Source organism: Notamacropus eugenii, chromosome 5 (assembly GCF_028372415.1).
Source record: "Notamacropus eugenii isolate mMacEug1 chromosome 5, mMacEug1.pri_v2, whole genome shotgun sequence".
Taxonomy (NCBI): domain Eukaryota; kingdom Metazoa; phylum Chordata; class Mammalia; order Diprotodontia; family Macropodidae; genus Notamacropus; species Notamacropus eugenii.
This window is the reverse complement of record NC_092876.1, coordinates 35,426,811-35,452,306: the sequence shown is the minus strand read 5'-3', so window position 1 is coordinate 35,452,306 and position 25,496 is coordinate 35,426,811. Positions and strand designations below refer to the sequence as shown.

At 46.3% G+C, this 25,496-nt stretch overlaps 1 protein-coding gene across 1 annotated transcript; it reads left to right on the top strand.

The window, feature by feature from the left end:
* The first annotated feature begins 73 nt into the window (after positions 1–73).
* SLC35E2B (solute carrier family 35 member E2B) lies at positions 74–24,043 on the top strand. The gene is made up of 9 exons (XM_072608548.1): positions 74–287; positions 12,811–13,344; positions 13,710–13,845; positions 15,133–15,260; positions 16,118–16,238; positions 17,490–17,543; positions 18,509–18,581; positions 19,631–19,776; positions 22,881–24,043. The coding sequence occupies exons 2-9, from the start codon at positions 13,005–13,007 to the stop codon at positions 23,116–23,118; spliced, it is 1,236 nt and encodes a 411-aa protein (XP_072464649.1). The 5' UTR covers positions 74–287; positions 12,811–13,004; the 3' UTR covers positions 23,119–24,043.
* Positions 24,044–25,496: the final 1,453 nt, after the last annotated feature.

Genomic DNA, 25,496 nt, shown 5'->3' with positions numbered 1-25,496 from the left:
CGCCCCCCCGCGGCGCCCCGCCCCTCTCCTTCCCCCCGCCCCGCCCCGCCGCGCGCACGCGGCCCCCGCCCCCATCGGTTGACTCGGCGAGCGCGCGCTCTGCTGCTCCCAGGGCTAGGCCTGTGCAGGCCCGCACCTCCCGGCTCCGGGCCGGCGGGGACAGGAGCAGGTGCTCGAGGCGGCCCAGCCGGGCACAGCATGGCCGGGCACAGCATGGCCGGGCCACGGGGCGCCGCAGCCGGGCCGGGCCGGGCCCCCGGGCAGCAGGAGCGCGGGGGGAGCCGCAGGTAGGGGACCGGGCAGGGCTTGGGGGGCGGTAGGGAGCGGGGGAGGAGGCTGAGGGGGGCAGGGCTGGGGGGCGGTAGGGAGCGGGGGAGGAGGCTGAGGGGGGCCGGGCTGGGGGGCGGTAGGGAGCGGGGGAGGAGGCTGAGGGGGGCCGGGCTGGGGGGCGGTAGGGAGCGGGGGAGGAGGCTGAGGGGGGCAGGGCTGGGGGGCGGTAGGGAGCGGGGGAGGAGGCTGAGGGGGGCCGGGCTGGGGGGCGGTAGGGAGCGGGGGAGGAGGCTGAGGGGGGCCGGGCTGGGGGGCGGTAGGGAGCGGGGGAGGAGGCTGAGGGGGGCAGGGCTGGGGGGCGGTAGGGAGCGGGGGAGGAGGCTGAGGGGGGCCGGGCTGGGGGGCGGTAGGGAGCGGGGGAGGAGGCTGAGGGGGGCAGGGCTGGGGGGCGGCTTTCGTTCTTTCCCGTAGCTTGAAATCCTCTGTCCTGCTTTATCCCCCCTCCCCCTGGCTCTCCCCTCCCTTTCCTTGTTATTACAAAGATGCTTTCAAAAAGAGAAAGAGGAGACAAAAGTGGGGTCCCTCTGGAGCGGGCTCTGCACGGGCCCCTTTCTGGCTCGGTCTCCCCGGGCATGCGTGTTGGGGTGGACTGACCGAGGCGATTGGGGGGTCCCTGACCAGGCTGGGCTGTACCGGGCCCCAGAGGGGACCTGGCCCGGAACCCCCCCCCCCCAGGCTTCTGTGACACCAGGGGGTTGGACCTTACCTCGGGGAGGACCCAGGAGGGCAGGGAGATGAAGCCCCCCCAGAGGGAAGAGGGAGGTTGGGGGGCGGGGGCCGCCCCGTGGGGGCCTTGGGGGCAGAGCTCAGGGGCGAAACTGAGGGGGGTGTTTGTGGGAGTGAGAGGAGCCGGGAGTCCAGGGAAAGATGCCCTGAGAAGTGGGGGGATCCCAGGAGGGACCCCCTGAAAAAGAGAGTGGAGCGTGCCCCGGAGTTTGAGAGCCTTTTGATTTTTAAAAAGGGTTTCTTTTGGTGCTTGCGCACGAGGTCCCCGGGATATGGGCCAGCAGGGCCCAAGAGATGATTGAGAATAGGTCGGAAAACAGCAGGGGGGGATGAAGGATTCCCCTGGGCCCGCCCAGCCCTCACCTGCCTGTGCCCGCCCAGCCCTCACCTGCTGTGCCAGATGTGACCCACCTTCCTAGAGGAAGCTGGGGGCCAGCTCAGAATCCCTGCCCTTGTAAGCCGGTGAATTATCATTGAAAGCACTCCCCACAGCAGCTCCCCTGACCCCCACCCCAAATATTGAGAATCTTCCCTTGGAAATTAAAGAAGCTGCCCTAGATCCTGGCTTCCCTCTTCTGTGTTCTCAGTATTGGCTGTAGTTTGAATAACTGACATATCTTTGGCCTGAAATGGGAGATTTTTCCTTATAACGATATGATATTACATGATGAACGCTATGCAGATGGTAGCTATTGTTGTTATAATATCATTTTAAGTTTTGGTAGGCATGTTACAAATGCCTCATATACTTATAATAACTGTAGCAAATAGGTGCATTTATCCTCATTTTACTGATGAGATGAGTAGGAATTTGAATTCAGATCTTGCTGACTCGGGGTAGCTCGGTGGCACAGTAGATAGAGTGCTGGGCCTGGAGTCAGCCAGACCTGAATTCAAGTTCAGCCCTAGACACTTTCCTAGCTGTGTGACCCTGGGCTGGTCACTTGACTCTGCTTGCCTCGGTTTCCTCATCTGTAAAATGAGCTTGAGAAGAAAATAGCAAACCACTTCAATATTTTTGTCAAGGAATCCCCATACAAAGTCAGACAGCACTGACTCCAGGCCCAGAATTCTATCCACTGCATCCTGTTCTCACTCATCCAGAGCAAACTGAATCACAGATTAAAAAAAAAAAAAACAACTCTGATGTCATTAAGAGTGCTTATGGACCTTGGAATGGTCCCATTCTGTCAGATAAGAAAAACATCGGCAGGCTTCTGCAGGTAGTAAGTCTTACCTGGGAAGGCTCAGAGCCAGACACAAATGGAGGAGGGCCTTCAGACACACCCTTGGGAGAAACAGAGAAACCTCTTTTTACGGATGTGTCTCCCCTCACCCTTTGGTGTCCTAGAGGGATGTGCCTTTAGCTGTCACAGTCCAACAGTGAAAGCATCCTTTGTTCTGTCAAGTCTCAGCTCTGATCTCACATCTAGCAGCCCTGGTCAATCCTTCTCCTACAGGAAATCAGTGCCTTCCACTCTAAGAGTTCTCCTTCTAGATACCATGTGCACACCTAATTGTTTACCTGTGGTCTCTTCATTAGAATATACCCTCCTTGAGGGGAGACACAGTGTCTGTCTTTCTTTGTATGTCCAGGGTTTAGCACAGTGCCTGGCACATTATCAGGGCATAATCAATGTTTATTGGTTGATTAATTGATTAAGGTCAGGGCTAAAGTACCTGTCTACAGTCCTTTAACTGTTTAGTGGCTGGGCATACCTAGCAGGTAGATTTAGGTGATCTCTAGGGCCAAAATAGTGTATTTTTTCAATTTCCTTTAGTGAGAACTAGGGCTTTTGGTCACTTTCAGAGGGTGTGTGCGCTAGAGAGAGAGAGAGAGAAACGGAAAAAAGGAGAGAGAAGGGGAAGAGAGTGAGAGGGAAATAGAGAAAGAAAGAAGGGAGATGAAGAGAAAGGAGAAAAACAGAGAGAGGAGGAAGAGAAGGAGGTAGAAAAAGACAGAAGAGGGAGGGAGGGAGGGAAAGGAGAGAGACAGAGAAACATTTTGAAAGTTCTTAAAACCCTGGAACTTGGCAGAACTCTGAGGAATTCTTACCCCCTCCATAGCTCAATAGGGAATCTCTCTTAGATTACAAATAAAAATAGTATCCTCTGGTGTCCACGTTGTAAAACTACCATGTAATTTCTTGCTGATGGTGATTTCTGCTGAGAAACAGCCAAAGGCTGGGATCATAGATGGTGTTTTAAGCCCAAATCTGGGTGAATCCAGGTCATTTGGAAGCTGACACAGACATTCCCTGTGAAAGGCTTCCTGCTTCCAGATGAGCTAAAAGGGACCCTGGGCAGTCAGTTACTTTTTGTTTCTCAGCCCAACATTCCTCATCTGTAGAATGGAGTTCATAATATTGGATTGTTGGGATAGTATATGTGAATGGGATAACATCTGTAAATTGTGTTGTGAAAACTTGGCTCTATAGAGAGCACTTTGGTTATTATTAGGATTGTAGACTTTGAGCTGGAAGTTCGAGGCTGGGGAGGTGAAGGGTCACCCAGCTGGGCTGGTAAGAGGCAGAGCCTGGATTTAAGGCCAGGTGCTCCTCCTCCACATCGGCAATGCCACATAGCTGCTCTCTCTGTCTTGGGAGGAAATGCCCCCACAGATGGACTCGAAGGCCCATCAGCTCGAAGCTTCGCCTCTGTGGCATTTCAGGAGAGAGGAAACCCCCCAGCTGTTCTTGGGAGGCTGGCCCTCCTGGCCTCCTGGTGTTCCTTTGTCTGCTGGGTCTTTCCCTTCTTATTCCAGCTTCTCTGTGAGGTCTATTCTTTGCCTGGTTACTCCTTGGGGACAGAGACACGAGCCTTTGGTGGTCATGCCTACCCTATGCCTTGTCCAAGAGTTGCTTCAGAATGCCATGAGGAGCATTGCTCCAGAATCTCCACCCCGAGCACCCCGGCTCTTCACAAAGTCTGTGGGGGTGGGAATGAACAGTTCATGTGGTATTTGATTCAGACCCTGCCTTTAGCCTTGTGGGCACGTCACCAAGGGGAGCCTGGCCACCTAAGGACCTGTGTGGGGTGCTTTGGTTTAGCCAGCACATGTGAGGCTCCTGGACCAACCCTCTGGTGCCTGTTAATTCCTAAACACCTACTTGGATTAGTCAGTCAATCAACATTTATTAAGCAAATTTCCCCCCTCACTCCCCAAGACAGCATGTGATCTATCTGATAGAGGCTGTACCAGTACGATCATGTTAAACATTTCCACATTAGTCATGTTGTAAAGAAGAATTAGAATCAGAGTCAGAGGACCATCATTCTAGAGCTACGAGAGACCTTAGGATGGAGGACAAAGCATTTCCCTAGTGTCCGACGCTCCTGACCTTGTTCTGTAGAGTCCCCTTTAAGCAATTCATTTTACAGATGAAGAAACTGAGGCTGAGAGAAGATGATTCGCCTAAGCTCGGTATGAGCATCTGTTGTTTTTCCATTCCCTTGATCTCTGGAAGGTGCCCCACCCCCATGCCCCCACCCCCCCAGCCATGCCTTGTAACTCTTTTTTAAAAAGGAGGAGGGAAGGGCAGATCAGAAAAACTGGCCAAGACCCATATTCTCTACACGCACACACGCACACACGCACACACGCACACACATACACTCACACACACACACACACACACACACACACACACACGAGACAAATAATGCTAACTAGCATTTGTAAAGCTCTTATAGTGTTCCAGTTACTCTGCTGAGTGCTTTACAATCATTATCTCATGTGATCCTCATGACAGCCCTGGGAGGTAGGAGCTGATATTATCGCCCATTCACAGATGAGGAAACTGAGACAAACAGGTTAAGAGACTCATCCAAGGTGACGTGGCTAATAAGTGTCAAGCCAGATTTGAGTTCAGGTTACACAGCTAGTAAGTGTCTGAAACAGGATTCCTACTCTGGTCTTCCAGACTCTAAGCCTGGCAAAGAAGGGAAGAAGGCACCCTTTTTTTTGGGCTGGCCTGGTGTTAGCAACTTTCATTATCAGTGGTCTGAGCTGCAGCACAGTTACATTTTTGTCAATTCTCATGAACCCAAAGATCACAGAACTGAAGACTTAGATCTAAAAGGGGCCTCAGAGGTCATCGATTACAGTTCTTTCATTTTACAGGTAGGGAAACTGAGGTGAGATAGGAAGGACAAATGATTTGCCTAAGGTCACAAAGGCAAAAAGTGGCAGAGATTGCATTAGAACCCAGAACTTCATATATGCTTTTTCCAGTGGACCCTCTTCCAGATAGATGGTCCTTTTTTTTGTCTTCAAGAATTTCATTTATTTTTTCAACATTTACTTTTATAAGATTTTGAGTTCCAAACTTTCTCCACTCTTCCCTCCCCGCCTCCTCAAGATGGCAAACAATCTGATAAAGGTTAGCTATGTACAATCATATTAAACATCTTCTCACATTAGTCATATTGTGAAAGAAGAATCAGAACAAAAGGGAAAAACCACAAGAAAAAAGAACACAAAAAATAAACAGAAAAAGAGAAAATAGCCTGCTTTGATCTGCATTCAGACTCCAAAGTTGGAGTCTGGATGTGGATGGCATTGGCCATCACGAGTCTTTTGGAGTTGTCTTAGATCCTTGTGTTGCTAAGAAGAGCCAAGTCTATCAAAGTCATTCCTCACACAATGTGGCAGTTACTGTGTACAGTGTTCTCCTGGTTGTATTCCCCTCACTCAGCATCAGTTCATGTAACTCTTTCCAGGTTTTTTTCTGAAATCCTTCTGCTCCAGATGGTCCTTTCAGCCCCAAGACTGTGATTAAAAAAAAAAAATTAACCAAAAAAAAATCTGTTTTTTTCTTCCTCCCATTAAAAAAGAAAAGGAAAGCCTTGGGACAAATAGTAGGCTGAAATTTTCAGTTGCTGCCATGTTTTCCTCCATTAACCCCTCTCCATTCCAGTGTCTTCCTGCTATCTATTTTCTCCATACAATTTGCTTTGATATACCTGTTTGCATGTTCTCTCTTCTAATAGGTTGGAAGCCCCTTGAGGGCAGGACCAGTCTTTTGACTTGTTTTGTATCCTCAGTGGCAGGCACATAGTAGGTACTTAATGTTCATTGATTCAGCTAAGTGTTTCTTTGTGGCACTGGCATAGAGAACTCTCTGATGAGAAAATCAGTGCAGATTCTCTGCGGCTCCCCCCGCCACCTCCAAGCATTAGATGGGCCTAGAGAATCTCGGGGGCATTAAGAGGTTAATGGACCCCCAGACCATCAGAAGGGGGACTTGACTCCAGCCCAGGTTGGCTGCCAGGCCAGCTTGCTCTCCACCCCTCCCCACTGCCACTCTCCCAATTGGCCGGTGTTTTCATCTGCTTTCAGATCTTATCTAGGCGTTTCTAGACACCTGATAGTATTTTCTTCTCCAATAATGAGAGACTTCCGGACTTGACTTTGAGATGTTTCGTTTGGACAGTGTTTCTTGGGTTGAATAAAAAGAGTTGCTCAGCTTGGGTACCTTCCTGGAGTCCTACTGATTCATCTGCCACTTTGAACTCGTTGAAGGTCAGGCTGGGCAGGGGGTTACCCCAAAAGCACAGAGTACTGAGCTGGGAATCAGAAAGACCTGAGTACAAACCTAGCCTCGGGCATGTGACCCAATCACTGAACCCCTGTTTGCCTCAGTTTTCTCATCTGTCAAATGGGAATAATAAAACTCCTGATCTTCCCGGGGTGTTGTGAGCATCACATGAGATCATATTGATAAAAAGTGCCTGACATATCCTGGGCATTTAATAATTGCTCATTCCATTCCATGAGCCCCTGGCTCCTGGTCATCCCTTCCTTTCTTAAGCCTTTTCTTTTAAAGGTCAGTTTTCCTTGGCAAGCCTAACTGGAACATCTTGTTTTGGTCACTGTGGGAAGGTCTGACTTCTGTCTCTTTAAATGATGATGATAGGAGGTGATGTTCCATCCCCTTCAGCCTAAGCTCATTGAATGTGTTCACAGCATAACGTGATTTATTGAACCACTGACAGTCTTTAAAATGGTGATCTGTCCAGCTTCATGTTTAAGTGTTTCATAATCCAGGATCCTTTCATCTCCTGTGGTGGTCGGGGCTGTGTGGTTGTGTTTCCATGGATCTGAACTTGGTTTGACTAAGCACCTACTGTGCGCCAGGTACCTGGGCTAGACTCTGAGGATTTTCCCAGACCAGTCCTGTGATTTCATTCTTTTGGTAAACTTCTTTCAATTGAGATCTGTCACATAAGCCTTAGAGAGCTGGCTGGGGTTAGAGAGATTAAACACACAAAAATCTGTTCTGTTGGGGAATCGATCTGTACACAGATAAGTGAACACAAAATACAAGTCAAGGAATTTGGGGTGGGATGGCACATGAGGAGAGTGCACTCAATTGGGGGGGTATCAGGCAAGGCCTTGGGTAGTGGGCCTTGAATGGAGCTCGGGGGTCTGGGAGTAGGAGGGGAGAGTGCATGGAAGTGGGATAGAGTTTGGGGTGAATGTGGGGCAGTATTTTGAAATCAATATGAAAAGATAGATGCTGTGTGATTCTCTTCTGAATCCCAACATTGTGATGTTCGGACAATCCTGGGTTCTGTTGGACTGACAGCTGCTGGCAGATTCTGTGTCCTGCTTAGAGAACCCCTGCCATGACCTAACCCTGGGGTGGGGGGGAACCTTCTGCCTCGAGGCTGTCTGTGGCTCTCTAGGTCTTCAAGTTCCCCACCCCTGACCTAACCATTTCCAATGTGTCAAAGGCAACAGCACATGCCTTCTAGTCAGCTGTCAGTCCCCGTCCTCCCTCTGGGAGGTTATATTTCCTCTCTCTCTGGGTCTCAGTTTCCTCTCCTGGAAGACAAGGAGATTGTACTCAATAGTCCCTTTTAGCTCTCTATCTGAGTGAGCTTTTGATTTTTTTTTTTTTGGTGAGGGTAAATACCCGTGTCATTTGAATTCTTTTATGTAGTGTGTATGTAGCCTGTGATAGATGGTCCTCCCACCCTTCCTTCCTCTCCCTCCCTCCCTTTCTCCCTCCCATGCCTATATACAGGTCTCTCCTATCCACAGTATTTGAGAATTCTCTCCTCCATAGAGGTCTATTGTGTGTGTGGCGGGGGGGGGGGGGGGGGGGGGGATGGGGACACACTCCCTGTACCTGCCTTGCCCTGAAGTTGTCTTTTAGTGATAAGGGGTGCTTATCTGGACTTAGCCCTGGGTTTGCTGTACTCAGATGATGAGAACACAGTGTAGACAGAATCAGAAGGTTTGTCCACACATTGTCACTCCTGGAAGGTGGTTTAGCAGCATTTCCCTGTATTGTGGTTTTAGTTGGTTACTTATCATAAGCTGAGATCAAAATTCATAAAGTGAATATTCAGGTTGTGATTGACTTTGGAACTTTGTGAACTTGTCCTAAATCCTTCGTTGTAGGAGGTGGTTAAAAAAAGGATCCTTTGCCAAGAGGGCCAGGGTGGGCCATGTTTTGAAGTGTTAGTGATTCAGGCAGCTTTCCTTCATTTGTGGGAATTCATTAGTGTGTGAAGCCCTGTACTAGCTAATCTTGGAGGACCTGCCCCAAAGGACCTCATGACCTGATAGGAGAAACCATCAATCAGTCACTGAGTGATCCTGCTCTTCCTGCTGTGTGCTGAACCTTGAGCTGGGGGCTGGGAGCTCAGTATGAGGAGATAGCCCCTACCCTCAAGAATAGGCACCCCTTGTTCACTGATGAAATCAGTGCCTAAGATGGTGGTTTGGGGCCACCAAAAAGTCAGAGAATCAGGGCAAAGAGATGCAGGATTGTGGCTTGATTTTTCTCTGCAGCCTAAGTTCAGGACCCTAAGGATTTCTCTGTTTCCAAGGCCATTAATACTCTGGTTATGTGTAAAGCTCACCCTGTGGATATTGGCACAGGAATCTTTATTCCATTAGTAGGAAAGGGCAGGATGCAAATCCTTCCTTTTCCCCCAGCAAAATACTGAGTTTTTCCTCCCTCACAATGTCTTATTGGCTCACAGATATTTGTCATGGTTTACCAGGGAGCTTGCAGACCTTTTTAGCATTCATGTAGTGCCAGGCCGTGGGCGTTACTGGCGTGGGTCAGAATTGGTTGCAAACCTTCAGAGGAACAGCAGGAGGTCAGGACAGAGCTAGGTGAGCCACCCTGTACCTTGATCAGGAGCAAGCCCAGAATGAAGAAGAAGCTCGGCTTCCAGGTAGAGGTAGGCCATCAAGAAACTCGGCGGCGCAGGCCTGCCCAAGGCCCAGCACCCATGGTCATGTGGGACCAAGCTGGCTGCCTGAAATTTAGTGGAACAATGTGAGCACAAGACAGGTATTTGTGCAGAATGTAGAGAAAGTGCTGGGCTGGGCCGGGGACAGCGGTGGGGACGAGCTGAATGACTTGGAGGGGGGCATCGGCATGGGCACAAAGGTAACCTGTAATCTGCATTTTCATTTTTTTGGGAAAATGTCTTCCACAGCTGGTGGAAAAGGTCTGGAGAGCCCAAACTCCGGGAAGGGTTCTGGTCATTTTAAAAAACTGCAGAGCAAATGGGTGGGCAGGTAGCAGTTTAAAGATTTCTAGTCATTTACCTCATTTAGAATCATAGGATCGATTCCTACTTGGGTAGGAATATAATAGGATTTAATGACAATATTATGTTGAAAATTATTGAAAAGAAGGGATACCGCCATTTAGTGTGACCCATGGGGGTGAATGATGGTCTTTTGTCTTCTACATACCAAGAAGGCTGGACAACAGCTTGCCTGTCCCCACCCCTGCCTCGGTGTATACACAGACTCCAGATTTTTCATAAGGTACAGGAGAAAGTGATCATTAATCTCATTACAAAAAAGGACCATATCTGTGGTTTGTTTCTTTAAATGGTGATTTGTGGAAAGGTGGATTAACAGATGCATCCCAGCCTCAGAGGAGCTGACAGAGGCACCCTGGGAAAGTCCTCCATGTCTCTGGGCCAGGCTTGGTCTCAGTGTCCTTGAGATGGTTTAGGCCTGTAATATTCTCTTAGATACAGAATGCTTTGAGGATGTGTTGGTTTAGATTGTTCAGTTGGAGCATTGGTTCTTAACCTTTTTAGCCCACTATTAGGGTCCCCTTTGTCAGTCAGGGGCAGCCTTATGGACCCTTTCTCAGAATCATATTTTAAATACATAATGTTTTTAAAAATTAGTTCTTAGCACAGTGCCTGGACTTTAGGGTGTAACCAGTGCCTGTTGGCTGACATGGTGATTACTAAGGGAAATCAGTTATGCTGAAACATAGCTATTTTTTTATGTTGAAATCCCAGTTATTTTTTAAAAGAAGTTCAGTTAAGAACCTGTGAGTTAGAGGTGTTCCTTGGACCCTTCGGAGCCAGTCCCTTCCTGTAAGAGATTGCAGGCCACAATAATGCCCATTCTCTTAGACTGGTAGTGCAGAGCACTCTCAACTTTGTCCCAAATTCTAAGGCAACTGTGACTTTAACCTTCTTATCAGGTTTTGGTGTCTGTCAGTGATGTAGATAAAATACAAACAGGTCACTTGAATGGTAAAGAAGATAATGGAAAATAGACATCTGACAGGCTGCTTCCTGGAGAGCTAGAGGGAGACAGGGTTGGGCCATGAAGGTCAGGGCCCTTCAGGACAGGTCACCACGCTGTGGGGGCTCTTTTGGTTCAAAATGTTGTCACTCTGCAAGGCGGAGAGAGGATCATAGGAGCAGATTCTGGAGGTGACCCCCCCCATTTTACAGATGAGGAAACTGAGACCTTGGAGGTGTCTCTGATACAAGTCCAGCCCACTTGCTGGGGTGCCAAAGCCAGTGAGGGGATCTTAACTATTGCCAGCAAGAAAAGGGGTGAGACTGATAACCCCAAAGCTTCCTGTTCATTTTATTCTGTCTCATTATTGAATCAAATGAAATAATCGTTGTAAAAAGTACCTGGCATATAGCTAGGTTATGCAAATGCTTATTCCCCCCCCCCCCCCCCCCAATTACCACTGTCAGGAAAAATATATGACCAAGGACTATTCCTAGTAGGTAACTGATGCAGAACAGGATGCTGTTGTCCTAAGCTCCCACCCCCTCTGGTTTTAGAACCAGAGTTCTGCACATGCGTGCCACCCCCAGCGCCATGAAGCCACTTGGGTACCACCTTGTCCACCTCGGTTTTCTCTACTTTTCATCTGCAGAGAACCCATTCTGCCAACCCCCCCTCCTCAGCCTCTTCCTCTGGGTCTGGGTCTTTACCCACCATGCTCGGACCTGGAGCTGGATTCCACATCTTCTGCTTGGCCCCACAGGGCAGAACCAGCCACAGCATGTGGGATTCCCCAGCCTGGTCTCCGTATCCTGTAAAACTCCTTAATAAAGAGAGCTAAAGGGCCCTTGGGGAGGTGGTAGGCTCCACCTCTTTGGGGGTCCTTCTCTCGTTGGGCGTCTTGTGTTGGACTAGTTGGCCAGCATGGGCCCTTATAACGCTCCCCTCTGGGGACCCTGCATGTGTGTGCATGCATACCAAGGATGTCCTCGGTCTCCCCCTGTTGTCACTGCTGGCCTAACTAATTAGCAATATCTAGACCTAGAGGAAGCCTGGAAAGCATCTAAAGGGGTAAACGCCAACCTACTTTGCTCCCTGCCCCTGTGCCTTTCCTCTTATAGGCACTAGGTGGCGGGCTAAACTTGGGGTGACAAAGACCTGAATTCAAATTCTGTCTCAGGCTCTAGGCCCTGGGCAAGTCACTTATTTTTGTTGGCAGTTTCCTCATCTTTCGAATGAGGAGAATGTCAGTACCCACCTCCCAGGGTTGTTGAGAGGATTAAACAAAAGAGTATTTGTAAAAGGCTTCCCAAGTCTCAAAGCCCCACGTCAGTATCCATTGTTATTTCCTGCCTCTTGTCCCAATGGTAAAAATCACAAGATGTGGGTTTGAGTCTCTTAGGTTCTTCTGTGCCTTAGGCAAGTCACTCACCCTCACAGGGCCTCAGTTTCCTTAGCTGTAAAATGAGAAGCTTGGAGTGGATGGAGCTGGGGCATTTGGACAATGGTCCCCTTGGATAGTCTGGGATGGCCTTTGAACCCCTTCTCAGAATCCTGTTTTTAAATGGGTAAACTGAATAGGATAACAAAGGAAACCAAATATATTAAAATACCATTAGCAAAATATTTAGGAAAAAAAGTGACCAGGTTCTAGGCTAGGAGCCCCTAGACAGGAGGCTCTCCCAGGCCCTTTCCAGCTCTAAGTCTTCAGAATTCGTATGGTCTCACTGCTTGCTCACTTTTCATTTCTCTGAGGCTCAGTTTCTCTGTCTATAAAATGAGGATAATAGGATTGGCAGACCAAGGTTGCCTTGAAGAACATCTCCGCCCCTTCTTCAACAAACTAATGACTCCTTATCGCCTCCAGGACCAATAGAAAGGCCTCTCCCCCCTACCCTCCCTGCCCCTCCTGCCCTCCATCTTCTTACATTACTCCTCTTGCACTCTGCAGTCCTTCTTCCCTGGCCTCATTGCTGTTCCTTTCACCTAATCCCCCCCATCACCCATCTCCAAAACTTTGTACTGGCCTTTCCTCAGGCTTCGCCTTCCCTGCCCCTCCTCAATTGCCTTCCATCTCGTCTGCCTCTGTTGTCTCCCCATTGGATTGGGAACTCCTTGAGGGTAGAGACTGTTTTTGTCCCTTTTGGTATTCCTAGAGGTTAGTAGATAGCACAGTGCTGGCTCTTAGTGAGCACACAGCCCTGATGATAGTGTTTTGCTCCTCTTTTTAGGGCTGAATGTGAAGCTGGCCTTCAGAAGTAGACCACCACCCTCTTTCTAAAGGAGTCATCTTGGAGGACCAAGCCAGCATCCATGCAGTGCTGACCCTGGAGGACGGACCACAGGCAGTCACGTGGGACACAGCACCGTGGTCCATGTTGTCCTTCGTGGGCACCAGGAGCATTTCCTTGGTTGTGTTGGCAGCATGCCTTCTTTGACAAAAGCCCCGACCACGCCGCCTGAAGACAAGCCCAAGGGGAAATCTCCTGCCCCAGAGGACAAACCCAAGGGGAAATCCCTGTTCAGCGTGGGCTCCCTCATTGGGAATCGGAGTGAGAAAATTGTCATTGCGAGAAGCGATAGTGCCCCCGATGAGAATGTCCTAAAGATCACCATAACAGAGACCACGGTCATAGAGTCAGACTCGGGCATATGGAACTCGCACGCCCTCCTCTACCTCACTTTGTGGTTCTTCTTCAGTTTTTGTACTCTCTTTCTCAACAAGTATATCTTGTCCCTGTTGGAAGGCGAGCCCAGCATGCTGGGTGAGCTCAGTCGAGGTTCTTGGGGACCTTGTGGGACCTCATGGTGAGGAAGGGGGCCAGACACCAGGCACCTTCTCTCTCTCTGCCTTTTGTACAATGTGTCTGATACGTGTGCTGCTGAGGCTTTAACCTGCATGGAGTGCTGGGAGTACACAGTAGGGATGAGAGGAGTTGTTCCCTTGGCTTAGGGTGTCAGAGCAAAAGAAATAGTTTTCCTAAAACTCTACAAATGTGTGTGGGTGTGGGTGTGACTATATGTGTCTCTCTCTTGGGAAGGGTGAAGGGCAGTGCAGCCCTCAGCAGAGCTGTTGGCGTTTAGGGTAGTTGAGGTCCTGACTTGATTTCAGCTCTTTTCTCTTTTCTAGGAGCTGTGCAGATGTTCTCCACCACACTGATTGGCTGTATTAAGATTTTTGTTCCATGCTGTTTATATCAACACAAAGCACGCCTGTCTTATCCATCTAATTTCATCATGATAATGATATTTGTTGGGCTAATGAGGTAAAGAATCTTTGTGGCTAAGAGAATATTGGATTATGTTTCCCTGTTTAAATCTTATTTTTATCTGTGGTTTTTGTCTCCATATCACTTCATTCCTAAATATGATCCTCCTTTCTCCCTACCCAGTGTCCCTTGTAACAAAGATTTTTTTTAAGGGGGAGAGAGATTTTTTTAAAAGGGGGGAAGACAGTTCAACCAAACTGGCCAATGCTTGAGTATGTCTCTGCCTGTCCATGAGATTGGCACTGGCTTAGTTGAATTTGCCAACAAACACTCTTAGGTCCTTGTCTGCTTTTAATGTAAACCTTTTAATGGGAGAGAGATCTCTTCCTCCATCCCGCCCTCACTGCCTGCTGCCACACTTCACTAGTTCTATATTGTACTCCTTCAGGCTTGAAGCAAACAGAAGCTTTTTATGATAACTCACAAGATAAAATAGCTTCCCCAAGTGATAACAGCTAATGTCACAGAAGCCAGTAGATATTCCAACAAATGGCCTAGTTTTTCTGGGCCTTTTCATGCTAGTTCAATGTTTATTTTAATAACACATGTCATAAAGGCAGCAGGAAGAAAACTGGTCTTGAAAAGTAGGAAGACCAGGGCTCAAGTACTGCCACTAACAAATTGACTCTGTGACCCTCCACTTAAGACTTTAGGTGACCTGCCACCATAAAAGGACTTTCACTACCTGAGAGTCCCCCGGTCTAGTCCCTCTAGTAGTATTTATGATGAGAGGCTAGTGAGGACAAGGAGACTTGGGGGTCAGGAGGCCAGATTACAGCAGTTGGTATCTCTGTGACTTTGGACAGATCTTTACTCTTCTCTGAGCCTCGGTTACCTCATCTGTGAAATAAGACTAATAATAAGACTGTCTCCCGGAGTGTTGTGAGGAAAAGCTTTGGTCGTCCTGCAAGGGGGATGGATGTAAGTGCAAGCGCATGTCTTGGAGGTGAAGGCAGATAAAGTCGAGAATGAGATGAGTGAAACAGGTTCACCTTTGGGAGATAAAATGCCTTTTCTTTTTTGGTCAACCCAAGAGCAGACGTCTCTTTCATATGAACATGTGTCTAATGACCAGAAATTTCCCTCTTCCAGACTGAAAGACCACTCCTAAGTGGCCTCTCTGGAGACAGGAACGGGAGAGGCCTTTACTTAGATTTTTTTATGTGTCTTTATTTGTTGTATGATTTTATGATGCTTATAGACTGTTGTCCGCAGTAGATCCACACTGCAGCAAGAGAGCCACCCTAATGACCTCTGACCTGCTGCTCTTGACTTCATTTTCAGATTTGCCACAGTGGTCTTGGGGCTGGTCAGCTTGAAAAACGTGGCTGTCTCGTTTGCTGAAACGGTAAAAAGCTCGGCCCCTATCTTTACGGTCATCATGTCCAGGATGATATTAGGAGAATACACTGGTGAGTGATCAGTTTCAAATTGCTGAAGGGTCCTAGTGGGGAGAGGGCAGGGACTGGATGGTGGCAGAGCTCCCTCCTAATTCTAGCTCTGAGTTGTGTAATTTAAAGTGTCTCTGCCCCACACAAATTGTGCTGACCCCTCGGTGGAAAGACTGCTGTCTAACTCGCTCTTCACAGAGGTCAGCACAGAGGCCAAGCAGTCCAGATAGAAGTAGAGCAGTGGGCTTGGCTGGCACCCTAGGGCCTTCTCTGCCCTGGGAAAGGGGAAGCAGGGATTTGGCTGAGGCTCCAAAGGCTCCTTCACCTCTGAGATGTTCTCTCTCCCATGTCCCCTCTGCTCACTTGGCCCTCCACCCCCTTCTCAGCCCAGATGGTTATAATGGCAGTCTCCTCATGGGCCTCCCTGTCTGCACTGTCTCTCCTCTGCAGCCCATCCTTCACATAACTATAGAATTTTCTAATGCTTATAATTCACTGTGCCACTCCCTGTTGGCGTAGACTCCTTAGTGTGTCCTGTCTCTGACACATCCTGCCCTCAGCACCGTGGGCAACTCTTTAAGACCCAAAGTTGTAGAGGCAGTGGCAGCCTGCATTGGGAGAGAGGGTAAAGTCATGAGGTCAGACTTTCCATGATCAGTTATTGACAATGACTTACCAATTATGTAAATATATTATGAATATTATGAATAAAATTATCAGTGAATAAATCTGTTAGAGAAATATATGGGTTTTTAAGTTGTGGGTCCAAATATTATTTCACATAAGAAAGAATATCTTAACAGTACATTTAGGAGACTAGGAGCTGTTGGCAGCTGCTTATGGTCTACCTCTCTTCCCCTTTCCTCCAATCTTTCTAGGACTGCTGGTGAATTTGTCCCTTATCCCTGTTATGGGTGGACTCGCACTCTGCACCGCTACTGAAATCAGCTTCAATGTCCTGGGGTTCTCTGCAGCCTTGTCCACTAACATCATGGACTGGTAAGACCTAGGGCCATAGTGAAAGAGAGAGACAGAGGGAGAAAGACAAAGAGAGGAGATGGAGGAAAGGAGGGTGGGAGGGAGAGAGAGAGAGAGATTGAAAAAATGAAAGATAAGTTGAAAAATTTTAGGAGCAAATATTTCTCCCTAGCTATACCATTGGTCCCAGTGGGGCTAAAGGTGAGAGGAAACTCTTACATTATCCTAGCTGCACTGGATTTTCTCCCACAAAAATTGCAGATATTAGGTGATAAATCAGTCTGATCTTGCATCATGGAATGTTGAACTAGAGACTCTATAGCCAGATTCACCTTCAGCAAATGCCGAAAACCCATTTATTTGCTCATATCTGCAGGATGGAGCCATGTGCTATTTATACTTAAAATGTTCATTTCAGGTACATAGTTCCATTTTGAAATGCTGAAGTGGGCCCAGGCAGACTCTTGTGAGGCAGTGTGACTGAGCAGATGAGTCTTTGATCCTCCCTCTGGATCTTCCTGGCTGCCTCTGGGCAAGCCTCTTAATTCTTGGTGGCCCAGATACCTCTCTGTCTCTGTCAGAGGAGGTACTGATCTGCACTGATGGAGGCAGTTGGCACCCTGGGAGCTCCCCACAACAATATACATCTCAGTACCGAGAGGCTTCAATGCCTACAAAATAGAGAGCTGACTTTGAAAACTGGGCTCCAGTCCCTCCAGTGACATTCCTGGTTATGTTACCCTGGCCCAAGTCTCTTACCTCCTCCTTGCTCTAGGCAACTCTCTTGATCATTAAAGGGCAGACAAGGTAGAGGTATGCCTTGGTGGAGGGAGTTCCCTCACCCAGGAGTTTCCTGGACCAAAGCAAATCACCAGTCCAGCCCCGGGCCCTTCCCGGTCTTGCCACATCCTTGGTATTGTGACAGTACAGATGTGAAAGTATTTTTAGGTGCTAAATATAAAACAGAAAGGAGATTGGCAGTACAGGATGTAAGATGCTGTGTTTTTATGCCTGAGATGTTTTGTTTTGAATCATCTTACTCAAGACTGGGGGAAAGCTAGATTATTCATTGGAAAGAGCCTGCATCGTGCATTTATCCATCATGTAGTATCTTTGTAGTTCACAGGAAAAGTACAGCTTATTGCTTACAAACATTTCTGTCCTAGTTTATGATGAAGTGGTTGCTTCAAGAATTTTTAAGAATTATTTCCAATTTTCACTTATTTCTAACTTAACAATGAAATTATTTTTTGTTTTTTTTTCTTTTCCTAGTTTGCAAAATGTGTTTTCCAAAAAGCTTCTCAGTGGAGATAAATACAGGTTTTCGTAAGTATTCATAGTGCATGCAGCCTCAGGTTTTCACTGGAGTCCCATTACCCATTTGAAACCCTGGAGCTACACAGAGGATTCCCAAGTTATCAAATACTTGCATGCAGTGAATTGGTGGGTTTGGCCTACAGCACACGAACATTCAGGAACTTCCTTAACAGTCATGAAATATTTGACATGAGGATTCAGCTACCCACGTTCCATGTGTGATTCAGTTGTCCCTCATCATCATACCAGAAAAGCATAGTTTCAGTTGTTCGGGATGCTTTCTAAAGGTGATTTTACATTCTGAAAGCCTCCTCACCCACTGTCTAAAGCCATGAATCATAATTTTGTGAAACACTTCTTCAGGAGTGAGTCGGTCAGCCCTTATTTATTAAGCGCCTACCATGTTCCATGTACTGGGAATACCACTGGCCCTTCCCTCAAAGAACTTACTATTTAATGGGGAGACATCAAAATGATTATGTACGTCCAGGATAAAGTAGAGGTTATCTCAGGCTTCAGTCAGTCAATGAGCAATATGGAACACCTACTGTGTGCCAGGCTCTGTGCTAAGTGCTGAGGATACAAAGAAACGTAAAAGACAAGGCCTGCCCTCAGGGAGCTCCCAGACTAATGGGACAGTCAGCATTCCACTTCCAAGACAGAGACAAAATAAACTGGAGATGATCAATAGAGGAGGCTCCAGAATTCAGGGGGATTGAGAAAGGCTTCCAGTAGAAGATGGAATCTGAGAAGGGCAGAGACAAGAAAGGATTGCATGCCAGGCGTGGGGCAGAGCCAGGGAAAATACCCAGAGGCAGGAGATGAGGGGCAATAAGGGAGCCAGTTGGATTGCAGAGTGTGTGAGGAGTAAGATGCCTAAGAGATGGGGGAAGAGAGTTAGGGTCTTGTGCTCTGCTTTTGAAGTGTGCGTGTGGTTTCCTTTACATTCTTTATTATTATTTTTTTCTGTGTAGTGCCCCAGAACTTCAGTTCTATACCAGTGCCGCTGCTGTGGTCATGCTCATCCCAGCTTGGATCTTCTTCATGGTGAGAGTGGCTTCATGCAAATCTAAACCTTTGCTGTGGGCCAGCAGGTTGATTTTCCAGAGAGTAGAGAGGCCCTGAGGTGCAGTGGAAAGAGAACTGGCCTTGGTATCAGTCAAAAAGCCCTGGGTTCAAAGTCCTGCCCCTTCCCTAGACTTGCTATGTGACCAGGATCCTCTGGTGCTCAGCTGTCCTCTAACATTATCCACTGCACCAAAGGCATCGGCAGAGTGTTTCATCACCTCAGAGTTCCCCGTACAAAGGCAATCCTGGCTTTGAGCCTTAGTCCTTCTCTCTTTTCCTGTTTGACGTTGTTTATGAGCTGTTTAAAAGTTCAATCTTCCATCAGGCCTAGGAGCCTCTGCTATGTAGGACATATCCACATTTTGCATTTCTCAAAGCATGTGAGGCCAGCATTCTCAACCTGGAGGCATGCATTTTTCTTTAACATTTTGCTAGCTGTATTTCAATATAATTGATTTCCTTTGTAATCCTATGCGTTTTATTTTATGCCTTTAATAACATTCTGAGAAAAGTCCATACTTTTACATGACTGACTGCCAGAGGGGTCCAGGGCACAAAATAAGTTTTTTTGTTTGGTTAACTCCTTTTTCAGAGCTCAGTCAGACTAATAAATATATATTCTCTTCTCCAACCTCCTCCCCTACCAGTTTAGGAAAAATAATCCAACTTCATACCAAAATTAGAAAGATAATAACACAGTCCCTTGACCACATTAGGCCCTCAATAAATATTTATTGGGTGGGAAAAGGGAAGGAAATTAGCATTTATATAACACCTTACTATGTGTCATATACTGTGATAAGTACTTTTTAAAAAATAGATATTATTTTATTTGATCACTTGATACACTTTAATCTGATTAGAAATTTCATATTAAGGACTATGGCCCCAAAGTGATGTCTTAACTCTTCTCTCCCAAAAGAAGCCAGATTTTTATATTATCAGGCTTTCTAATGTAGAGAGATTCATTATACTCAGAGTATGAAGCAGCTGCATTTCTTTTAATTTTTTTTTTCTGACTCATACAGGATATGCCCGTGATTGGAAAGAGTGGGAAAAGTTTCCATTACAATCAAGATGTCATCTTGCTACTCCTCATGGATGGCATCTTGTTCCATCTTCAGAGTGTCACAGCCTACGCCTTGATGGGAAAGATCTCCCCTGTCACTTTCAGGTAAGCAGGAGAGGTGAGTGGGAGTCACTTGAAAGGATCCATAGCATCAGTCACTAGACATTCCTTTACCTCAGCTGTTGGATGCTTGAAATTAGTGAGAATGTCAGTCACCAGCTGTTCTGTACAAAAGATGTTGGGTGCTTGAAATGAGTGAGATTTTCAGTCAGTAGATGCTCCTGTACTGTGGCTGTTGGATTCTTGAAATGAGCAAGAGTGTCAATCATCAGGTGTTCCTGTAGAAGAGATGTTGGATGCTTGAAATGAGCAAGAGTGTCAATCACCAGGTGTTCCTGTACTATGGCTGTTGGATGCTTGAAATGAGCAAGAGTGTCAATCACCAGGTGTTCCTGTACTATGGCTGTTGGATGCTTGAAATGAGCAAGAGTGTCAATCACCAGGTGTTCCTGTACTATGGCTGTTGGATGCTTGAAATGAGCAAGAGTGTCAATCACCAGGTGTTCCTGTACTATGGCTATTGGATGCTTGAAATGAGCGACAGTGTCATTTACTAGGTGCTCCTGTACAAGAGATGTTGGATGCTTGAAATGAGCAAGAGTGTCAATCACCAGGTGTTCCTGTACTATGGCTGTTGGATGCTTGAAATGAGCAAGAGTGTCAATCACCAGGTGTTCCTGTACTATGGCTATTGGATGCTTGAAATGAGCGACAGTGTCATTTACTAGGTGCTCCTGTAGAAGAGATGTTGGATGCTTGAAATGAGCAAGAGTGTCAACCGCCAGGTGTTCTTGTGTGTTGGATGTTGCTTGGTCAGACATTCCAATATTCTAACATTATATCTCAATCACTGTGATTATTGTAATGACTTCACTGTTACCCATAAGTGCCATTTTTAGTACAGCTTTTCAAGATTGTAGAATGGGTTTCTGTAGAAATCTTTTAAGGACATAGAAGAGAAGATAATTTGTTTGGAATAATTTCAGTTTAATCCTGCCTGGAGACTTAGAGATGGACTAGATGTCATCTTTACAATCCACATACTTTCAGAAATTGGCAGTTTTTTAAAAATAATTTTTATTGCTTTCTCTTTTATGTCAACAAAATGTCTGCCATCATCCCTCCCCAACCTCTTCTCAGAGAGTCATCCCATATAAAATAATTTTTTTAAGAAAAAAATTCAATAAAATTGACAAGTTCATTGAAAGAAGTTTGAAAATATATGCAACCTACCACTCTGGATTGGAGTGGGCATGTAGAAATAAATAATTTAATGCAATTAAAGTAGGATGTACAAAAAAGAGGCAGTGGGGTATAGTGAATAGAGTGTTGGACTTGGAGTTATTAAGACCTGAATTTGAATTGTGACTCAGACAATTAATTACTATCTGTGTGACCCTGCTCAGCTTCTCTGTGCTTTCATTTAGATGTATCTTTAATGAAATCTGATCTACAAAAATCAAGATTTTAAAAAGATATGTAAGAGGGTAATCACCTTATTATAAAGAGGTTATTTCACTTTACAGTGGTATGCCTTGAATAATTTCTTCATATGATAAGCTGTGACAAAATACTAACAAATACACGCCTGCAAAGAAACTTAGGGCTGGCCTTAGAGTAAGGGTGACCTGGGTTCAAATCTTAGCTCAGACTCTAAAAAAAAATTGAATAGTTTATTTAATTAGCCAAAATCTACCTTCTCCCTCTATTATCCAACCCTTCCCTTGCCCCCAATTGAGACTGAGAACACAAGAAAGATAAAATCCATTACAAACATATATAATCAATCAAAACAAACTTGTATATTGACTATGTCCAAAAAAAAGTATTTTTTTGCTTTCTTCGTGCTGAGTCCTTTGACTATCAGGAGTTGAATGGCAAGTTTCATTAGTCCTCTGGAATCCTAGTGGGTCATTATACTGATAAAGAGTTCAGCACGGTAGTGTTGTATCATGTTTATATACTCTTAACACATTCAGCCATTCCCTGATCAATGGGCATCTCTCCAGCTTCCCATTCTTGGCTACTTCAAAGAACTATAAATATTTTTATAGTTTGTTCTGCCTAGAACTGATCCCTTCCTTAATTTGCTCTGGCTCAGAGTCCTCCTTCTATATTTTTTCCCCTTTCCCTTCTATTTCCTTGAGTGAAATCTATTTCTGTACCCAATTTTGCACGTGTGTGTGTGTGTGTGTGTGTGTGTGTGTGTGTGTGACAGACAGACAGAATTCTTCTTTCATTTGACCACTTCATATGAGAATAAGGTTCAAAAGACATCAGCCACTCCCCCTCAGCCCCTTCTCCTTGTTTGTATAGACATGAATTTGTGCATCCAGATTATGTGAGATAATTTCCCCTAATCTTCCTTTCTCTTCCCCCCCCCCCCACACCCTATCCCAGTGTATTCTTCTTCCCATCATCAAGATATAACAGAACCACCCCCATGCCTTGAATGGCTGGACTCCTCTATGGACCCTGATGGTGGTGGCCTCAGACTCTTACTTAAGTGTTACCCTAAGCAAGTGATTTAATGTTTTCTGTGAGCCTCAATTTTCTCATGTAACATGAAGGTATTGAACTTGAAGTCTGCTTAGGTCCCTTCCAGCTCTAAATCTATAATACTGGGCTCCTGTGATGTTGACTTTGAACTATATTAACAGGTTTATAAGAGAGTATGTATATGTGTGTTGGGGGATGTGGAAAGTGTTATTAAGGTAAAGTTGTTTTCAGAGATTCAAGAACCCTTTTTTATTAAAAAAAATTAAGTTTTATTTTCAGATCTTTATTCTCTCCTTCCTACCTGCCCTCTCCCCCTGCCCTCCTGCCAATACAACACACATTGTTAAAAGCCTTTTGATTTTTTAATGATTGTGGATGGTTGGTTTAAAGGATGCTTAATAACAAGTGTGTAAAAGCTAGACATCCTTAAAATGGCTTGTTACCCCAGGATTTGGGGAGCTCCAGGTAACTGCCTTTTCCACCTGTTACCCCAAGGGTCTCAGTGGGTGAGGAAGTCCACTTACTGGGCCACGGCTATCTCGTGCCTGTCATATGACTGGGTTTGCCATGGCCCTCCCACAGATTACAGGTAACCTGGAAATGAGGGAAGAGCATGCTCTGTTGATGCCATTACTGCCTTTTCCTTTCAGTGTGGCCAGCACAGTCAAGCATGCACTGTCGGTCTGGCTGAGTATTATTGTGTTTGGGAACAAGATCACCAGCCTGTCAGCCATCGGGACGGTTCTAGTGACCATTGGTGTGCTGCTCTATAACAAGGCCAAGCAGCATCAGCAGGAGGCCATGCAGAGCTTTGCCATGACTGCCAGTCCAGGTGCCCCAGAGGACATGGAACCACTAATTGGCAAGGACTCGAAGCCGTACAATTGACCGTGGTCTGCCACTACCATCTGCCAGTGCACCTAGACATCTTGTGGCCTCTTTCCTTCCTGCTGACACTGATTGTTCCTGTAGATGAGCAGCTGGGGACAGGGGGATGGGGCAGCCAAGGCAGCTGTAAAGTGAAGAAGTCACATGCTCCAGGTCACCAGCATGAGCAAAAGGTGTTTCCTTCTCCCGTAATGAGAACATCAGCATTCTGGAGAGGGGCAGCTTCAACTCAGTACTGTCACCGAGATAATGTGAAAAAATAAACAATGACCTGCCACTGTCTTTGGACTTCTTGCTGGGGGATGGAATAGGGTGCCACCACCCTGCTCCTGTGGAATGGGCATCTGTGCCAGGGCTAAGGGCAGCTCAAGACTTCCTGTGGGTGATGATTGGAAACTGTGAAACTAGAGCTTGAGATCCAGGTGCCAAAGTGAATGTCCCCTGCACCTACTGCCCATGGAAATCACCAAACCTCCCTATGGCTAAAAAACAGAGAATCCAAGAGAGGTTTGGGTCCTCTGATTTCTACACGTCCTTAAATAAAAAAGAAACCAAGATGGACAAATCTGTAGATGACCACCCCTGGTGGGTTTCGTGACATTTCTCTTTCCTTTAGAATCTGCAATAAGCCTAAAGACCAAAAGGATACCACCAGGACTGCTGATTGGCCAGAAATAGCAAAACTGGTTGTCCCAGGAACCAGAGGTTTGCTAAGGTAACAATGGTTCTCTGTGGAACACTGGGCACATGTTGAAACATACCTTACTCACTCTTTTTCCCACTGGCCCCTAAAGGAGGAAGATTGGGGATGAGGACCCAGAATGGGGTCCTTGTTGTCAGTACCTCCATGTTTTGCCATTTTTAAAAAATCTCAAAACCTGTGTATTAAAAAACCAACAAACCAGGGATATATCATAGCATGAAATATTTAGAAAAAGGGGTCATTTCACAGGCTCGTTTTAAATTATGGAGTGCAACAAGTCCCTCCCGTGACCAGGCTCTTTAGAAAGCGGTGCTGTCCTCTTGTGCTGAAGGGGTTGCCCTTCACGTCCAGTTGGCCAGCCGTGCACACCCTTGTGTTACTACCAGCGGCCCCTGCCTCTTGATGGTAGGGGAAGAGTAGAACGTTAACTGACGTTATTTCCCAGCGTTGGCTGATTTAAAACAAAATGTCTCATATGTTGTAATTGTTTGAGGTCTTCTTTTCAGAATGGGTGTGCACCTTGTTTTTAAATTGAGTGTAATATAGCTCTAATGCTAGTTAGAGCTACTACTACCCCTCCCCCACCTTTGCCGCTCATTGTCTTTATGAAGATTTTAACTTTCTTTTTCTACATGAGTTGATGAGTAGAGGAAGAAAGCTGGTAAAAGGTATTAGTGTTTACATTTTTGGTTAAAATAAATTGTTTAAAATGATACCGTAGTAAAAACACACACACACACAATGGATAGACAGGCTTTAGATCAGATTTCAGGGAATAAAAAAGTATGCTTTGTGGGTAAAGCTAGAATCTTAACTAACAGCTTGTCTTGCCCCTGTAGCTCCGAGTGGCCTAAGGAAGGACTAACCTCTCATGAAATTCCCTTCTGTTTATGAGGTGGCTCCATTTTAGAGCATCTTGTCTAAAAAGTGCGATCTGCATCACTAACCAGAAGTTTCAGAAATTCCACCACCTCCCCCGATGGTGCCTTTCCTAGTGTCTGTTGACACCTCCCTGGAGTTAATTGTAAGTTGAATTGTCAGAAACAGATGGAGTTACTTTGGACTGGGCTGGTGGGAAGAGAATTGACCTGTTTCCCACAATCTGACCTTAATGAGCTTGGGTGGGGGGAGGGGGACATTGGATGGGGAAGTGGGAGGGGCAGAAATTTTGGCAATGTGTATTATTGTCACACTTTTTTTAAAAAAAAGTATTCTTCAGATTGAAGTTTTGGGTTTCAAATATGGTCTGCACTGGCATTCTGTCCCCATTTTTAACCTGGGGAAGGAATGGGGAAATGAATTTCCTATAATGTGAGTTTTTTGGTTTTTCATACTGTCGTTATAGTCCTGATGATTCTCAAAATCAGCTGACTGACAGTGGGGATTTTTTCTGTGAATAAAGCCAGTTGGGGTCATCTGTGTTCTCTTGTTCCCCACCTCCATCTCATTTCCTCTTCCTCCTGCTCAGCTTGGCCTCCCATAATTATCTCATTAGCTTTCTGCTTGGCTTCTCACCGGGAAAAATGTAAAATGATTTGGGTAACCACTCCTGTAGATCAAATCTCTGTGAAACAAAGAGCAATAAGTATGCCTCTTCAAGTCCTGTCTTGTTTGGAGAGACTTGCCAGAAGCAGGAGAGCAAACAGCTTGCAGAGACCTCTTCAGTAAGTTCAAC